Raw genomic sequence first — 20,089 nt, 5'->3', positions numbered from 1 at the left:
TATTTTTAAGTTTGCAAAGTGTATGGACTTTACAGGATAACAATAAAATGTAAACCATTAACAATGGAATCCGAGCAAATTAGATTTTATACTTAACTATAGAAGTGTCTGACTTTGAGTATTAAATTGGGTTTTATTGAGTATATTGGAGAAGGCTAATATCAACACGCTATTTACTTAATGTTCCCATGGAAATATTTTATTAGAGGGGCAAAAAGGAGCTTAAACTGAAACACTATCAAATCCACTATAGGGCAAGATGTATTAAAGAAAAATGTCAGTGTAATTTAGGAGTAAGGCAGCTTAATAGATTTTGCTCATTATTAGTCCACCTGCATTACATTTGTTTAATAATACACTGCTCTTTTCCTTTGCTAATAAATATTCATTCTATTTGCTGCATAATGAAATAACTTGAATTTTCCCCACCGCCTGCTCTCTCATTTATTTTGTGTTAAACGATGAATTCCTGTTTTTACTCCATACAGTTCACTTCCATGCCTGTCTTTAATTGAATGTTTTTATCATGCCCTAGATTTGATTTTTAAAATACTGACAGTTTTGAATATGTCAAAAATGATTTTTTCCATTAGTCAGGTAACTTGTGATGCATTATTTGATCAATTATATAGGGCTCAATTGTGCTTGGAGCTGCCTCATCCTCAGAGGAGTACAGAGAGGCATGTGGTGCTGAGAGCAGGCCTCTCTGATTTCCCCCAGGGGAGTATGCCTGATACTGTCCCCTTTAATTGCGTGCAGTATACTCTTCTCTGCGTGTGGGTCGTGCTCAGTTTGCTAGAGCAATTGAGCAGGACCGTCACACAGAGAGGAGTATAATTGGGAGTATGATGGAGGGGGCAGGCTATGACCCAGCCACTGTGTTGACCTCAGTTAGAAATGAGCCGGTTCGAAACTTGGATTGTTCTGAAGTAAAGTCACTGGGATATTTTCTTGGAAACAACGTTCTGAACCCTGGTAAGAGGCAGTTGGGGAGAAAATTACAGCTACTCTGGGACACGAGAGTGGCCACCCCCTCAGAAGTGCCACCCAGCCACTGACTATGGCCCTAGGGGCAGAGAGAAATTGCATTGGCCATGAAGTCTGACAGGAATAGGGAACCAATGGCTACGGCACCTCCCCAAAGACCTACCAGATTTATCTAACAAGGTTTGTTTCTTATATAGCCACCTAGATTAGTGCTCTTCTCTACTTGCATTTATTTCTGATCTCTTACTCTTTCAAACCCCAGCTATCTCCAGAAACCCCTCCCAGAAATAATGAACACAATGCAGCCTTCAGAGGAATTACAGGGATTCACATCAGCATAACGGAGCACAATTTTACCCTCTGACTACAGATTTGTTCTGCCTTGAAGCATTTATTATTTAGCAACGGAAATTCATTAGCGAACCTGAAATCCCAGCACTGTTTGCAAAGAGCTCCAAAAGTGTGCAAGGACTGGAAAGGTCACTGTGACAGAGTTTTCATTTTCAATCTTATTTTAGACATTACCGGTGATAAACACTGTGGTTGTCTTAGTATCTCCTGAATGTGTGTTACAGGGTGCGGGGGAAAGTTACTGACATGGAAAAACCTAAAAACCAAATCAGTCCAATTCCCAGCATGCCCAGGTGTTCATGTCACTAAAGCTGCCACTGTAATTGTGCTAATTCACATCCTCATTGCAAGTCTCAGCAGGGAGTTCTAAGGTGGAATGGACTTGAAGATGATTGCTGGTGAGAAAATTGTGACTTTTTTTGTTGTTGTTGTTGCAAAAACCCCATGTTGACAAACTCTAATGGCATTTGACCCGTAACCTCAAAGGGGCGTCTAATCCAGGTCAGGGCTCTGGCATGCTGGTAGGGCTGCACAGGATAGTTTGCGCTGTTAAGTCTCCAGGCTGGACCTATCTGTCTAGGCCTCAACTGCCATAGTCTGAGCATCTCACAAACAGTATTGAACGTATCATTGTAACAGCCCTGACAGGTAGGTAGGGATTGTTATCTCGATTTTAGAGATGGGGATTTGAAGCATGAGCAGATTAGGTGTTTTTTTGTTTCCATGATCATACAAGTAGGGTGAGGAACTGAACCCAGAACTCCTGAGACCTACTCTATTGCTTTACCCACAGTCTCCAGATCAGAGAACTGGCAAACTTCCCTAGAAGTAAGTTCACACACAAAATTGAAAAGAAAAGAAAAGAATGAAAACCAACAACAAGAACATCATGTTAACAAATTAGCCTCTGTGACCAGCTTGCACCTCTCACGGTACATTTGCATGTGGATTTTCCCACTGACAACAGCAGGTGTTCCATGCGCAAAAAGAGTGCAGACTCGGCAACAGAGATTTGCAGAATAATGTGGGATTGTACATTGTAGTCATATGTCATTAACATATTAATTAACACTCATTAGCAAGTTGCATGCCCCGTTAATGCTACACTAGAAATGATTCTTTTAATTTTTAATGCTATTACCATCATTTATTATCCATTTGTTGTAAACTGATGCTGCCTGCTCCGTAACCGTGGTTAAAGTTCTTATTTAATTAAGATTCTAAAGGCAGGGATTAGCTTTAAGAGTACTGCCCCCATCCTTCCCTGTGAAGAGTGAGAGAGAGCTCTCTCTTCCTGGATGACAGGGATGGGAACAAGAGAAAGAGCAGCAGGAGCTGCACTATATGCTCAGGAAAGGTATCAGCCGCTTGTCCTGTAGACGTTCTGCTTCTCTGTAACATCAGGCACTATTTGACTGGCTGGTACGTTTTTTCCTCCCCTATACAGTGCCTGATTCAACTCTGTTGGATACGCAGGATGGAAGAGAGACTTGAGGGCAGCTGTGGCGGAAAAACTGACTGTGGCATCAGGGAAGACTGAAATGATGGCAGTGATGGGGATGGTTTGGGGAAATTAAAAAAAAACAAACCAACACCCACATTGATGAGATGTACCTTTGGCATTTTATTCTATATTACCTTTCTCTTGCTGTTTGTTTTCCCCAGCAAGCAGATCCAAGTAAACAGATCCCTGTGCCCACATACAGCCCCGTTGTCAGCTAGCAGGACCAAGGCCTTGTAAGTATTCCTAGATTGTAAGCACTCCTGGGGGGCGCAGTGCTGTGTACAATGGGGCTTTGTTCCTGACTGGAGCCTTTGGGTGCTCTTGCAGTGTCAAAGTTAAATGATTACAAATCATATGCACAGTAACATTTTAATATTCTACTGACTCTGTAGCATTTTTAAATGTATTGTTCTATAGTGAAGCTTCATCAAAATATTGACATTAAGTTCATATTCCATGAACTTCAATATGTGAAACAATTAAACATTTGAGGAACCAAACACATATGTACATTTTACTGCCTGCTTTTTACTGTCCTCCTAAAAAGTATTGTTCTCCAAATAGTCCATTCTTGTGGCAAAGATGGCTGAAATCAGAAATGGGTAAATTTAATTAAAAACGTTTAATGTTAACTTTCTGATGTCTGTTATTGTTAGCTTATAATGCCCATGCTTATTAAGAGTTAGGTATTTTTAATTCTTATATTTCTAGTATTTGTCTAATCTTTGTTACCTACTATAACAATCATATTGTACAGATCTCTCTGATGAGGTCAATGGGGATGCTTTAAAATAAATGGATGGCGTGATAGGGCTGCTTAACTTTAAGTTAATAGAATTTTTTTCTTGGAGATAATAGCAAGTGAAATATTGATTAGCCTCTTTGTAAAAAATGTCTTAGTCTGAGACGGAAGCACCTTGGGACATTCCAGGAATCATTAAGGACCAGAAAAATCCTGCAACACTGGTGTTCTCAATCATTATACCCACTTCGGGGGACTGAAAGGGGAAGAAAGGTTATATAACAAGAGTACTACGGTAGTAACATATGATATGCAGATTTTGAAAAGCATTCAGAAGTTCAGATGCTTGTTCAGACTTATTTGAGTACTTTGGCTGAAAGTAGATCTTAAGGCAACCCCCCTCCTCCCACAAAGTTGTTGTTTAATATAAAGAAAGATACAGCAGTGTATTCATTTCTCCTTGCCTCAGATAGGCTTTGTTCTTATATTGTCCTTTTTTTTTCTCCCCAGAAGGTAGATGAGTGAGATATATTGATTTAATGATGCTTTCCCACACTGCTGTCTGTCCTTATATTGCCACTATTACCATAGTATCTGAGCATCTCACTACTGTGAGTAGTCCCGATGACTTCAATGGGAAGCCGTAAGGGCTTAGAGTTAGACAAATACTTAACTGCTTTGCTGTATCAGAATCTAATGGAAGTGGCGCACATTCATTGGGCAGAATGAAAACCAACCCCTTCCCCATATTTTTTATGTATAGCATTACTTAAACTTGTATTTACACAGTTGACTATATAACAGATAACAGAGAAACACCTCGACAGTAGTAGAAAATGCTAATCAACATTCCTCCCAGGCCCAGAGCTAACACCGGCAGCAAAAATAATACATGGAAAGGGAAAATAGAGAAATCACCTCCCTCAGTCGAACCTTAAAGGAAACACCTCTCATGTGTTGCTTACTCTCAAGCAAATGTGTGAGTGAAGAGATAGGCTTGTGATTCAATAAATTCACCCTCTTGCAAATTAATAACTTCCTGGCCACAACCAAATTGAGCTTGCATGCTGGCTAATTACAGGCCAACGTGGAGACCAGTTGCACACAATGCACAGAGGGTGCTCTACTGCTGGGTAATCTCTCTGCACAGTCTCTGTTCTGCGGTGAAGTGTTGTAGAGGGCCCTGCACAAGTCTACACCACCAGGAGTCAATTTTCTCCTGAAAGCATATGTCATCTAGCCTTTGATGCCATTGTACAGGGTAATGTCGAAGGATGCATTCTTTGCAAGTGCACTTTCATAGCTGCCTCCTCCTCCAAAATGAATAAATCATGACTACCTAACCACTTTGATTTGAGTGCTTTTCAAGTGCAGGGTATCAGCACTGATCAGGGGCAATTCTAATTTGAAAGGGACTCAGTGCTGAAATTGTAAAGAGAAATCAGTTATTCCTAAACATAATGGAATTGATTTAAATGAGAATTAAATACTGGAGTTGACATAAACTGCTTGCATTTGACTTACAGTTCATTAACGGAATTTGTTTGTTTCTCCAGTTCTTTAGACAAGGTGAAAAAATATAAGATGAAGGATTATTTTTAAAGGGTCATGGCAGACGTGCAGACTACTTGGCAAAAGGTTTTTGGAAGAGACTTACCCAAACTGCCTGACATTCAGAGAATGTATTCTGTGTGTGGGAGAAAGGGTCTAAAATGCTGGAAGGAAGGAATCATTCAAGTTGTCCTGGACTCTGCTGCTTTATGTTTCGATCCTATTATCTTATTCTATAGCCTTATGCTTTCCTCTCTCCTTGTGAACAATACCTAGTCTGCCAACAATACCAACAATCCCACTTTAAAACTGCTTTGCACTACCAGAGTGGTAGAAAAATGGGGCCGTGGTGTACATGAGAATCAGGCCTTAGAACATTAAAAAAGACTTACGGCATTAAAAGAAGAACATTATAGAGTTTATCTGGCAACCTACTCAGAATAAGGAATGAATTCCAAGCAGTTTGAAATTGAGCTGGTTATGACAAGATTTCTACATTAATTTGACTTGTTTGAAGTACTTTTTATTATTTAAAGAGGGGTGAATAACTTAATTAGTTGGTTAGTAAGGCCAGGAAACAGCATAATACAAACAATAAAAGAAGTTTATTTGCCCAAAGTGAGGGAGTAGACTTATGCAGGTGTAATATAAATCCTTCTTTCGTAATGTTAAGTGTTCATTAATGAAGTCCTGTAATCTTTCTTCTGTTCTGTATCAGCAATAAAATGTCTAACCCTGGACTTACGCCAACCTGGCAAGCCCTCTTTAACTGATCATTTGTCATATTTATAATTCAGTTATCCCACTAACCACTTATTCAATCCCTCAGCATCAATTAAGAAACATTTTTGTTGATGAATTTGGGCTCAATGAGGAGTAAACAAATCAAATGACTTTTTTTCTATTCTGATAGGTTTCAGTATCTTGGTGAAATTCCCACTGAATTTGATGGGTCCCACATTTCACCTCAAGTGCTTAAACCTTTGGGCCTGATTCTTTTACACAGACTCATGTAGAGTCATTTTTTTCTGCAAGTAGCTCAATAGGGAGAAACTGAAAATTTAGATAACTTTTATATGATAGGCCTGTCAACATCTAGGTTTGAATATCATCTTCACAAGCGGGTGTTCTAGGTTTATGGGTGTTGAAAAAAGTATTCAAGGAAGCAGGCCTGAACACAGACTTGTCACAAAATCAGTGGGATTATAGACCATGAATTTTTCCTCCCGACAGAGCAATTTGGATCAGAGTATGAGTATCAAAAGAACCATGTGCATGAGGGAACAAGTTTTGGATGTACAGAAACAATGGGATTAGACTTGTGCACCTGTTAGATCAGTACCCTCACCATCAATTTGCCCATTCTTGCTCCCACTGAATTCAATGGCAGAAATCCCATTTCCTGCTCTGATCAAAGACAACTGCAAAGCTTTCATTGATATCACTGTCTTCAAGGAAAGCAGAACTGGGCCCTCAGGAAGTAGCTAAGACCAAGATTTTCAAAAATTAGCACTGCTAGTTAAGCTCCTAAACAAAGGACCTGATCTAGGGATTTCTGTGGGAGCTGCTAGGTGCTGATTTCTGAACATCAAGTCATTTAGCAAAGAGGTTAAATAAGGATTTAGCAGCTTAACATTAGGCTCCTATTCTTGAAAATCTTGCCCTAATTTCAAGGCATCTAGCCAGTAAGATACTTAGTTTTAAAATTTGTTTATTATTTATCTTGGATAATATGGTTGTGCCTATAGTCTCCAATAATGTGTGAACATATGACAAGATGTATCTAGTTCCTATCCCAGAGAGCTTATGCCATCAGTATGGATAAAGAGTTGAAAAGATTTTCAGCTAGTCCTATTTCAATCCCCTGTAATTTACATTGTATTATTGGAAAGATTTCAATAGACAAGAAGTTAATATTTGCCTCAACACTGTTTGTCTAGAAGTTGGATATAAAGAGATTTTGGTGGATTGACAAGCATATCAAAAATGGTATTCATTCTCTGGCTATTTTAAGCATCTTAAGATTTTATTAGGTTTCAGCTGATTTTGAGTTTCTGTTAACTTCTTTATATCGTGTTTATTCCCTCAAACTTTTAGAGTTTTGGGCCCAAAGATTTACAAGTCTTTGCAGGATGAGGGCCTTGACTATTGTCTTTACAGTCATTTGTTTCATATCATTGTCATCTACTAAAATATTCTTGTTTCTGTGCATTATGTTTCTGTCTTAAAATAGGGGGAAGAAAATGCAAAAATATATAATATTTTAAAAATCATTGTACAATAGTCCTTAAATTATTATTTTTAGACCTACAGAGGAGTTATCACAAACATTGCTGATCCATAATTGTATCTTTTCACTCAGTCAAATGCAGTAGAAGAAATCTGAATCATTAGATCTTTGAATATAACATTAATCCAAAAGACTGATAACAGATCAATTACTGTATTGTACCACCCACGCACTGGATGTTATGTGCTATTGGACTTGCATTTACTTCTTGAATTACTGGCTTCTAATACACACTAAGAAATCAGCAGGACTCCTCACAGCAGTGAAGTTAAGCATTTGCAGAATTGGGCCTAATTTTGCTCTCATTGCAGAAGCAAAATATAACATACCTAGCAATCAAATAATTCTTAAAATCAGTACTTTAATAAAATCCAAAGGAACTATATTAAAGAGCGAGCTAAAAATATCGAGCAACTCAGGGAACAGATAATAAGATGGGTTCTTTCCTTTGATAGTGAACCCTTTAAAAACAGGTATCCTATCTGATGCAGCTGTGTACATTTAATTACCAACTATTATACACTATTAAAAATGACACATTTTAACAGATAGAAAATACTGTACATTTTGAATGTAGTTGCTGAGCTGCACTCATTTAAAGCCACGTTTATTCATGGTAGTATTTTTCCAGTAGCCTTTTTTATTAATTATAATTTACTAGACCTATCCTATCTAGAGGAAAAGTATGTTTTAAAGAGTAAAGTGGGAGTTGGATGGTTTGGGATTGGTAAGTGGATATAGAGCACTTACACCACTGAGAGTTCAAAACTAGAGCTGATCAAAGTTTTTGAATGCAGAGTTGTTGGGGGTTTTGGGGAAGGGGGGTGGTTTGGTCAAGAAACGTCCTTTTAAAAAATGACACTTTTTGCAACACATTGAAACTATACAATCTGGATTTTGAGAAATATTCCATGCTTTTTTATATTTTATCAATGTTAAAAAATTGTATCAAGGACATTATTGAAAATATTCCAATTGTTATAAATGTTTTTCATTGGCCAAAACTCTACCTTGAATGGTCCCTTACAATATGTGCTAATTACTTATGCTAAACAATCTTCCACCTTACATTTTGCTGTGCCGCGGGGAGTATCTTTCCCAGACGTGAAGAAGAGCTCTGTGGGGCTTGAAAGCTTGTCTCGTTCACCAACAGAAGTTGGATCAATAAAAGATATTAGTTCAAGCTGAGGCATGCTGGCAGGGCCTACTGGGTAAGCCAGCACTGCTGCTACTGTCCTGTACCAGCTCTGAGCTCCAGCCATTAAGGTGCTGAGCGCTTCGGCCCTGATCCACCACAGCATTTAAGCATATGCTCAGCTTTAAGCTGGGGAACAGTTCTATTGGAAGCTTTGGGATGACTCATGGGTGTAAAGTTAAGCACATGTTTATGCTTTGCAGGATCATCGCTAGTGTGCTCAGTACTTTGCAAGACTGATGCCCCTATGAATCAGTTGAGGACTTCATTTGCTAGAGACCTCCATCTTTAGGATGACCATATTTCCCAAAGGGAAAACAGGACACCACATAGGGCTATCCCGAGCCCCCTGGCACAGGGGGCAGGCAGGGCTTGAGTGAGCAGAGACTCACACACTAGGTAGGGTGACCATACTTCCCAAAGGGAAAATGGGACACCACGCAGGGTTGGCCCACGGCCCCCCAGCCTGGCACGGGAGGCAGGGCTTGGGTGAGCAGTGACACAGATAGGCTGACCATATTTCCAAAAGGCTTGCTCTGCCTGTCCCACATCCCCCCTGCATGCAGGCGGCCCCCTGCACATTCCTCTGCACATCACTTTTTTGACAAAAGTGGACATTTGTCCCCTTTGCTTTTGCTAAAAAAATCGGGACAGCCAGGTGAGGCCTTAAAAAAGGGGACTGTCCCGGTCAAAATGGAATGTATGGTCACCTTATCCATCTTCTACCATTCATGAGCAATAAATTCACATCAAGCCTCTAAGAAAACCAAAATAGTACATTAAAGTAGATACAAAATTCCCCATTGCCTGTCAAAAGCAAAAATCCAGCAAACAAATTACGATGTATTAGAACTACAGATTAAAAGAGCCAGTGACTAGAGTATCTACTTTTCTATGCAAATTTCCAATCTATAAATTTATTACTTTATTCTGTAACTATTAAGGCATTTCTGTTTGAAACATTTTTCCAGCTATCATGTAAAATTCCTTGAAATCATTGACAACTCACAGTTTCCCAGTGTTTCCAGTATAAATGGTAGTGCTTTCAGGCTGAGATGTTCAAAGCTGCCTAGGGATTTGGGTGCCAAAAAGAGTTAATTTTTGGGGGAATTGGACTCCCAGAGCCTTAGGTGGTTTTGAAAATATCAACCTTAATACCTTGAAATCTCACCCCCCTCCAAATCTCTGAATGTAATAAGTAATGGTTGCCCATTTTAGTCAATGGTGCTACAGCATGGGGAGGATTTAGAAATAATTATGTTTAAGTCTATATATCAGAAAAGGCCAGTCAGCTGAATGTATAGAACATATCCTGGAGAATTCGGAGTTTGAGGTGGTAATTGGAAAGGCATCAAACCTGAATCATATTCATGTGTATATCATTGTAGTCCTAGGTTTATCCTGCAGGTTATTTTATTTTTTTGTTGCATAAAGCTCAAAAGTTTTACTCTTGCCAGCCAATCATGTGGCATAAAGAGATGCAATGGGCTGACTGCCTCTGTAAAACTGTACTATTAGTGGGTCCCCAGGCCCTCTTATCATTTGATTTGAGCTATTCCCTGCCCACATGAAAAAGCAATTAAGCTCACTATTGCAAATATGGACAAGGCATCTGCTAAAATCTTTCCCAGGGATGATGGAAATAAAATATAACACGTTACGTATCACAGATGAGGCCATACTGGGCAAATGCTTACTGCAGACAGAAATAGATTTTCCAGTACAATCCTATTATCCTTTTCCTTCTAGTTAAAAAAGGAGACAAATTTTGAAGTCTTTTATGGGCATTAAAAGTTCCATGGTCTGGCCTATTGTGGCTGCCTATCTCTTCCGCCTTTTCCAGTAATGCCACGATCAGCCATTGACAGCTCAATTATTTCCACTGTGGAACCTTCCTCTTCTTATGATTGTTTTTCAGCTTTCCCAGTGACTGGCATCATCTGGGATTGATTGCCATTTTGGTAACCATCAATACGGTGGCCTTTGCACCCAGGGAAAGGATCTCTTCTTTCAGGTCTTAGTATTTTCTGCTCATTGTACTTTCCTAATTCAGGAATTCCAGCATGAACTATCTGAGCACAACTGTTACTTCTACTCTGCGGCCTCTTATATAGTTTGCACGCATGGTTCTAGCCTCGCTCCATGTTCTTCTTTTCTCTGGGCTAGTGCAGCTTCTATTTGATTATTCTCGGAGAGTAGCTCATGTTTCCCAATGAAATACACAATGAATTTTTTCTTTATTTCATATCCAATCTTCTGATCTGAGGGCAACCCTAACTTATGTCATCAGAATGTCATGTGAATTGTCTCCCTTGATGAATGTCAGGAAATGAACGTATTGTTCCACACTCTTATTTACAAGTCCCAATGCCACATGAAACTGCTCAAAATGGCATTTCCATTTTGGCCATGTTGATTTTTCAGCCACGCTAAGGCACCTGTGGGGGGTGGCGTTATGGGAACCACCAGCTCCATTGTCCTTGATCCTTTTGAGACTCTATTAATTCATTATTTCTGCTGCTTTTGCCCCTTTGAGGCAGTTTGTTTGCTCTCTCACTGCCCCTGTTTCAAGAAATCCTTGTTGCAGCTCTTAATAGAGCTTATTTTTCCATGCCATTTCTCCTTCCCCCACCCCTAGTCTTCTCTTCTCTGGGATCTTTCCCTTCCCTCTCAGCCCTTCTTGGATCCTTATCTGGTCTTTCAGTTTAGTTCCAGCCTCTTCTAGATCTGCTCCAGTCTTTGAGAGTGAGAAATTCAAACTGTCCCCTCTCACAACAGAACATTCTTTTCTCTTTGATTCTCTTCTTTCTGAAGGTAGATCCTGCCTCTTTCTAACACCATGTAGTGTGTGCATGTACACTGGAGTGTGAGCAAACAGATACTCGATGCTATGTGCTTAAGCAGAGAGCTTAAGAGTGACATCTTACCTCGTTTTATGCAGTTGCCCGAACAACATGCCCTGGTACTCTTAACGGGAGGATGACTGCGTGTACTTGGCCTTTGTGGCTCCCTATGGGAGGCCCTGTGGTCCTCCTACACCCTGCCCCAGAAAACAGCAAAGTGACAGGAAAGGAGCAGTGAGGGTGGGCTCTCCAGGGTTGCCTAGAAAGGCCTCACAGAAGCAGCCAATCAGAGCCCAGCAGGCTCAGATAAAAGGAGCTGGAGGTGCTTAGTAGGTCAGTCCCTGGCTGGGAACTGACCTACTAAGGGTTAGGTTGGTGCTTCACTATGCTCCGTTCTCCTGAGGTCAAAGGAGTTTGAAGGAGAGCTAGAGTTTGTTTCTGGCTGCATTTACTTAAGCTGGATTTGCAGAGAGAGAGAGAGGAGCTAAGAACCTTAACCCTGAGATAGGGGTGAAACTAAAAGAGGGCAGGTAGGCAGAAGCCCAGGGAAGAAGCATCAATAAAGTGAAATTGAGCAGGCTGTAGCTGCTGTGTGTAGGGTCCTGGGTTGGAACCTGAGGAAGTGGGTGGGCCTGGATTCCCCACTGGCCACAGGTAAAGTGGTGTAAACCCCAAGAACGGGCCAGACCATATTTGGTAGCCTGAACAAAGGGCTGAATTTAAAGGGCCCAGAACTGGGGCTGAAGAACCTAGCAAGGGCTAGACTGTTAGTTATTGGACTCTTTAATACTCTGGAAGGGGTTCATTTGGACTGTGACTCGGCTGGAGGGCCAAACCACGGAACAGACATCAAGGTTGGCTGGCAGTCTGCATGGGGCCTCAGGGGAAAGGAAAAGACTGAGCACACCCCGCCAGTAGGAGGCATTCAAGAAGTGAGTGACCCCCATTACTGATCAATGGTCCATCTAGCTGTCTCTGACAGTGGCCAGTGTCAGGTGCTTCAGAGGGAATGAACAGAACAGGGCAATTCTGGGTGATCCATCCCTTGTTGTCCAGTCCCAGCTTCTGGCAATCAGAGGTTAGGGACATGCAGGGGATGGGATTGCATTCCTGACCATCTTCGCTAATAGCCATTGGTGGACCGATCCTCCATGAACTTATCTCGTTCTTTTTTGAACTCACAGGATGTGTTTGACTTCAAGCATGTGAGTAATCCCATTCCTATTTTGCAAAGCATTTAAGTACATGCTTAAGTGTAGTTTAAAAACAACCCCAACAGCAAAAAGATAGATTTTAGATGTTTTAAACTGAAGAGGAACTGATAAATGCCTATCAGGTTCAGGTTTTCCCATAGCCAGAAGCAGCAAATTTCTTTCAAAAGAAATATATTTCCAATTGATATATGAATAAAAGTACATTTTGTGATGACTGACGTGGTTAATTGCATATTTGCCTTTTGATGAACCCAGACCAATCTTGGTGGATTAATGATCCTAATATTTATAACCCTGTTAGCCAAAAATTATGTCTGAATTTTGGAAGCACAATGGAATGAAATGAGTTGATATCTTGCAGTCTGTAGAGGGTACTCTTTTTGATTAAAGATCAAGCCTAACCAGGGCAATTGTATTTCACTCTGGTAGTTTTCCTGTGGCGAGAACTAACTTAAAAGTCTTCATAAAGTAGTTTAAATGTAAATCTTTCCTGAAAAGATTATTAGCCTTTGGAGGTTTATTTAAAGGAAGTGAACAAGTGACTCATTATTCTCCATTAGAGAAGTCCAGAGTTGAACTACTAGGCTCTCAATGCTACCAATGGATCTGCCTCAGCCTCACTTACTGTGTGTGTCTCCTTCAGCCGAGTTCATGATTGATGTTACAGTGTCCTCACACTGTGGCCAAGCATTAGAATTAACTTAGTGAAGATTTGTTTAAAATTTTAACTTCTTTAGTCTTAATTTTTTTTATCTTTTCTATTTGGCACATGTTTTAATGTGGAGAAATAAACAATTATGCCACTGAGGCTGGCTTAGTGTTTAGCTATAGCTGGGGAAATAGCTGGAAATTTATTAAAGGAAGCAAAATTCTTTATTTCCTTGCTGACATTGAAACAAACAACAGTAACAAAAAATTGTCCTGGATAACTGTATTATTAAATCATCATCTACTAACTTTATGTAGTTATGAATTTAACCTAAAAGCTAACACTCCAGAAGAGTGGCCAGACGTGAATATTATGCAGGAGCCCAAACCCTGAGAAATAAAAGACAAGGACAAAAATATAAATTCTCAGATGACTTAAACTCAGGAGGAAAGATTTGCTCACTATGCAGGCTCTGTATGTCTTATAGAGTTAGCTCTTCTATAAAATTAGTAAGGAGGATTGAGTTACACTAGTGAGAACTTTTAATACCTTTATTTGTTGCAAATAAAGCATCCATCTATATAGTTTCCGGAAGAACTCTACATGGCATGTAAAACACTTCTTCAATGTAGCGTTCAATTTTGTGAGGTACTGAGTGAAGATGGGAGTCGAGGGCACTCAGCATTAGGAACTGGGCCCATATGGAGGAGCATGGCCTTCCACTAAAGAGCAAAACCAACTTTAAAGAGTAAAGATGGGGGGACAAACAATGTTAGTGGGCTGAATGCTGGTTGTAGGAGAAGTTGCAGTGAACAGCCTGGACAGAAGGGTTTTGTGCTGCACTCCCTGGTTTAGACACTTTTCTGATGGGAATGAATTTCTGAGGTGAGGGCTCTTCAGCTTCTTGGAGCTTCTTGTGTAGAACAATTAGCTTAAGCATTCCAGCGATAAATGCTGTTGTCATATGGGATTGTAGTGGGGTGGTTACCCGCTCCTGCCCTGAAGGGCTTAAAAATAGCCCAGGGGATGGCTGTGGCTGGGGCAAGCAGCCCAGGCTGATTGGGGAAAAAGGCACAGCTGGGGCCACACCCCACCAGGGCCCAGCTGGCCCTTATAAGAGGGCAGTGGGCCAGGAGCATAGAGACTCTCTCTCTAGCCTTTTGAGAGAGAGGGACCTGGCTGTTGCCAGCTGAGTAGGGTACCTAGACTGGAGCAGGGCTGGGGGAAGGCCAGAGGAGCTGGGGAGCTCCGGCCTGGAAACCACTCAGGCTACATGCCTAGTGTAAGGCCAGATAGGTACTGGAGTTGCAGGGGGCAGCCCAAGGGTAAGCAGAGGCAGCAGGTCCAAACCCTCCTTGCCGGTGATGAGTGGCAATTATACTGCGGTCTGCCTCAGGAAACAGGGGCTAGGCGGTGACTGGCAGTAGCCATATACTGCGGGATAGGGGGTTGGGGGTTCCCCAGGGAGGGGAGATCCAGAGACTGTGGGGGTACTTCCAGGGGGCAGGACCCAAGGGAAAGGGGCACCGGGGTCCAAGAGGGACACGGGGGGCCAGTGACAGGCGAGACACTGGCTGACAGAGGGTGCTCCAGAGGCTGGCGAGCTAATTCCCTGGACGACCAGCAGGAGGAGCCGCAGGGGTGAGTCTCGCCCGGCTACAGGGATCAAAAGGAAGCTGTGATCTCTGAGGTAGTTGGACCTCTAGAGATTTGCAAGAGGTAATCAGCAACTTGAGCTTGACCCAGAAATTGCCTGTCACCCAGTGCTCTCACTAATCCATTCTCCTCAGGAGATGGGCAGATGCATTCTGCACTGACTGTAAAGATGACTGTAAAGCTTCAGTTAGTGCTAGGTAAAGCATGCTGCTTTCACCCATTTTACAGGCAATGATCTCCCAGAGCTATCCAAAGCAAGATTTACATCATAGTAATAAAAAACTCTGGTAATAATTAAAGAATGATAATAGTCTTGCCATAATTTACTATTAATTATATGAAATAATGGAAAGGCCATAGATTATTAGTTGGATCACATATATTAAACCTGAGTTAAATGATTCAACTTTAATATTAGAGCCACGTTGCAATATTTCTGGACCCAATCAATATATGAGCGATGCCTCACTTTCATGTTGATTTCAGTTTTGTGCAGCAAGAACAATAAAGCAAGCAAAGCACACAGCTGGAAAAAACTGAAACCAACATGAAAGTGAGGCTCTGCACTGGGGAGGAGAGAGTGCTCAAACAATTACAGGGAAAAGGCCTCACTTACATAATGACTTCTCAGCAAACATCTGGGCAATATGCTCAAACAACCCTCCATCACAACAATGACCTCTTCTCTGCTCTATGAATTGAGGCCCTGATTCATCAAAGTACTTTAATTCTTGCTTGACTTCAAGCTAAGTTCAACAGGTGTTAACCACATGCATAAAGTTAGGTATGTGTGTAACTGTGAGGATACAATATAGGTTCATTCACATCCTGTTGAGTCAATAACATCTTTGCCAATGAAATGGGATTTGTGAATAAATGCACTGTCATGTTGTTTTGGTAGGCAGAGGAGAAATTTACTTATTTGACTAAGATTCAAAAGCATCTCCAAGACATGAATTTGAAGGAAGCATGGTTATCCTTGGGAAACCTCATAAACAAATTACCATACATGAATAGGCATCAACTGTTGTTCACAATGTAACTTTAAGGACAGTAGGAAAAGAAAACAATATCACCAAAAGCAAACATCACACCGATATGAGCCGAGAAAAGAATGGAAAAACATTTGATAGAAGGATGGCGTGAGCTAGAAACTTACAAAAGAAAGCTGCTCCGTCTGTTGCATAACGCAGCTCTCTGTCTGTATAGCCCCCTAGATGACTAGTGTGAAGAGAATTCGGTTTGAAATAATATTGAAAAGGAACAAGAGCTATCCAGGGTCAAATTCACTCTCCTCCTCCCTGGTATACATTGGAGGAAAAAGAAGCAGCTTGGAAAATTGTGGTGTGTACTTCTGCCCTACTGCTGGCCCCCTCACAAGTCTGCTGTGCGCCAAGCCCTCAGGCTCTCTAGGTCTGCAGCCAGGGACGAAGAGTACAGTTTTACACAGATTGCTACTGTTCCTGCCAATAACAATATGTATGGGTGAGAGGGCAGATAAGCAATGGATAGCTCTGCACGCTGCTGAGAAACACAGGAATGTAAAACTCAAAGGGGAGCGGAGGCGGGGATGTCATGGAAGGCTAAAACTCTATTATAATAGTCAGCCACAAGGTGGCAGTGTGTGTAACATATTTTACCTGAGCAGGTAAGTACTATACCTGGCAGTGCATTAAAGTATCTTAAAAAGAACACATCCCTTGTATCTCTCACCATAATGGAAGTTCTGTAGCCAGTTCAAATCTCGTACAGAAGGCAAGCTTCTCGTAGCAACTCTGCAATCTACCTTGTGCAAGGAGTACATAACAGTGATGTTTTAACAACACTGATTGTGGGTGCGTTTGGGTGGAAATTGGTGGCAGGCCTGGATAAGACCATAAAACTCTAAAAACCTAGGAGTCCTGATGCTCAACACTTGAATAACCTAGCAACTAAAAATAATTAAACAAAAATAAGAAAACGGAATCAGGGTGTAAATATTGTCAAAACTGAAAAGTACTTAATTCACCTTTTAACGCTTGCACCATTTAGTATTTATAAATAATTAATGTGATTATAAAATCCTTTACACAAGAAGATCATGAAAAGAAACTTTTGGGCCTGAGCCAGCGCTCACTGAGATCAGTGCCAGTCTTTCTATTGACTTCACTGGGCTTTTGATCAGAACCTTAGTGAACAAAAGAAATGAACCAAAGGAGAGAAGAAGTTCTTCTCAAATATCTCCTATATAAAAATTCTATACAGTCAAAATAAAAAAAACCTTTCCTAAAAGATTTGATTTGACGAGAATAGGAATAAAAGAAACTTAAGGCTCCAGTCCTGCGAGTTACTTCTCATGAGTGGCCCTTGTGCCAGCACAAAGCTAGTTACAGGAGTCATGCCATTACTGTTAAAGGCACAGTACCCTCAAATTGTCCTCTCTTTTTAAAAAGCAAATTAATTAAATTAGTAAGATCCTCAAGGCAGGGACCTTGTTCCCTATCTAAAAAGCCTACTCAAGCTATACAAATAAGTATCTAAATTTTCAGGGCCAAATCCTCAGCTGGTGAAAGTCGCCCATAGTGCCATCGACAGAGACAGAAAGAGATGTCAAAAAGTGCATGAAAGGAAATTAAAACAAACAAACAAAAACAAAGAACGAGAGTAAGGGTGCAAAGGCTTTGTATAATAATGTTTAGCCTTCCTATATCTCTGAAGATACAGACAGTGTGAGGTAAGTACTAGTAGCAAGAGTTGATAAATACATAAGGTAACAAAACAAGAGGAAATAAGGAGACAGAGCCATTAAATAAAAGGAAGGATTCTCCAAAGGGCCTGGAATAAGAACTGTTGGACTGAGAGTGAACATTACTCATCAGTTAAATAGCATTGATCCCTTCCTCAGAGATAGGGAACTCCACAATCTCTCGTTGGGGAGGAGTACAGAAATCGGTTTTAAGAGCCCTTTATGTCAAAAAAATGGCTTCGTTGTGTAGACGGGTGCAGGGTTAATTCGATTTAATGCTGCTAAATCCGACATAAACTCGTAGTGTAGACCAGGCCATAGTCTACATCCCCAAAGGAGCATTCTTAGCACTACAACCTATCTATTGCAACAGCTCACATTTTATATCTATTTGAAATATTTATTTTAAAGATAAAGTTCACATTTAAAAAAAACCCACTAAGGCATGTGTTCAAATCAGAGACTTGCGGACACACATACCTTTCCAGATGCATAACCCTGGCTTTTGCATGTTTTTTGGGTTTTAACTGAACTGCTATTGACCTGAAGAAGAGCTCTGTGTAGTTCAAAACCTTGTCTCTTTCACCAATAGAAGTTGATCCAATAAAATATATTACCTCACCCATCCTGTCACTGCTACTCACATTTCTTATGTGGCTCCAATGGAAGCTGTAGGTTTTCAACACCTTGAAAAATTTGGCCACTCATTTACATGCTCTAAATATAGATTTAGGTGTCTAACTTATGAGCTTGAAAATGTAGGCCTCAGTGACTTGTGCCAAGCCAGACAGCAGAGCAGAGATTAGAACTCAGGGGTGCTTGACCCTAAATCCTGTATTCACTCTACTAAACAACACTGCTTCTGTTCTGTTAAGAGTTTGAACAGTTTTCAGTATCAATAAACTTGAGCATTTATTGCAGGGCAGGGTTGCTACTGCCCATGATTTTATCATGAGTTTCATGGTATTTGGTATTCTTATTAAAGCTCCAGCTCCTGGATTCATGTGACTGTGAGAGAATCTAAGCTTTCATTATAAAACAAACAAAATCTGACCCCTCAGGTATGGCGAAAAGCTTGAAAAGGTGACCTGAGCATAACATCAAGGCTCAAAAGCCAGAAAGCAAATAAAAGGCACCCTATATTTATTATTTTTTAAAATCTCTTAGTTTTTATGCCATCTCATGATATATTAATGCTTGAGGTTGGCAATACAGTTTTTTCAGTAATGGAGACCAGATCTGACAAAGTCACACATTAGATTTAATAAAACATGTATGACAATCCTTTTCACTCTTAAAAAGGATGTAGATACAGTAAATGGACTGTGTAGAAAATAAACTACAGGCTAGAAGAAGGTAGATTTGAATCTGTCTGTACTTTCCTCTAAAAGCTGGTGTTTACTGCTGTGTCTGACATGGGCAGTATGTAAAGCATTATTTCAGCACTCTAAAGAATATAACAAATGAAACACATGGAAAAAAACCTAATATAATTTTTTTAAAAGACCACAGCGGTTAGGGAATGATACCTTTACTCTTTGATGGAAATATATGTTGAGTCTGGCGCTAGTTATGCCCTTTGCAATTTGAATACATTATACAGCAGTTATGGCAAGGGTTTACTATATTTCAGTCTTATTGAATATGTGATGGAATTTTACTGTAATTGATTTCCTCTGTCAGATTGTGACAAACTACCTTTTGGTTAGTCTCTAAAGTGCCACAAGTCCTCCTTTTCTTTTTGTGAATACAGACTAACACGGCTGCTACTCTGATACCTTTGAATAAGAGCTGTAAATTACAGTCCTGGTATGTACGCAGCTGGTTGTTAACAAAACACCTTAATGATTTTGTCCTAATTTCTCAATTTCAATTTTGAGATAAAGGTGGGAAGATGATGCACTTTGAAATCTGTTAAGAATATTTAACAAACTGACCACAGTTTGCCTACTACTTTTTTAGAATTTCTTAAAATGAAAAAGAATTTGCAAAATCTTTCCCATGAATTCCCAGGATGAAAATAAGAGAGTAGAGGGACAAGGGCATAGGAACACTTCCCTCACCCCTGCTCAATGGTCATACCATTCTACCAGCAGATGCCCAGGGTGACAGAGAGTACTTGTTAGTGCACTTCCAGATGGTGCTTCAGTGGTTGACATAAGATGAATGTGAAATGTTTTCGGCCTCATGCTTTTCTTTCCAGAATCCTCAAAGGTGAAAGCCCATGGTACTCCTCTTGTACTCACAGAGTACTCAATATGTACTGTACAGTCGATCTGTTGCTCTCTGAAAAAAGACTGGGGAGGAAAATGTAAAGATAGCCACACATAGGAACATGCAGAAAATTTACTGAATTCTACTTCCTCTGCTCTGTCGTGGGGC

The 20,089-nt window shown here is 40.5% G+C and overlaps 1 protein-coding gene across 1 annotated transcript in view; it reads right to left on the bottom strand.

The window, feature by feature from the left end:
• Positions 1–3,738: 3,738 nt before the first annotated feature.
• The window catches only part of LOC144930112 (uncharacterized), a 42,116-nt gene continuing 25,765 nt past the window's right edge, over positions 3,739–20,089 (bottom strand). The window contains exon 3 of the mRNA XM_078851125.1: positions 3,739–3,840. Coding sequence (XP_078707251.1) covers positions 3,739–3,840 — 102 coding nt within the window. The remainder of the gene's footprint in view (positions 3,841–20,089) is intronic.

Source organism: Lepidochelys kempii, chromosome 1 (genome assembly GCF_965140285.1).
Source record: "Lepidochelys kempii isolate rLepKem1 chromosome 1, rLepKem1.hap1, whole genome shotgun sequence".
NCBI lineage: Eukaryota > Metazoa > Chordata > Testudines > Cheloniidae > Lepidochelys > Lepidochelys kempii.
This window is presented reverse-complemented; position numbering and strand designations above follow the sequence as displayed.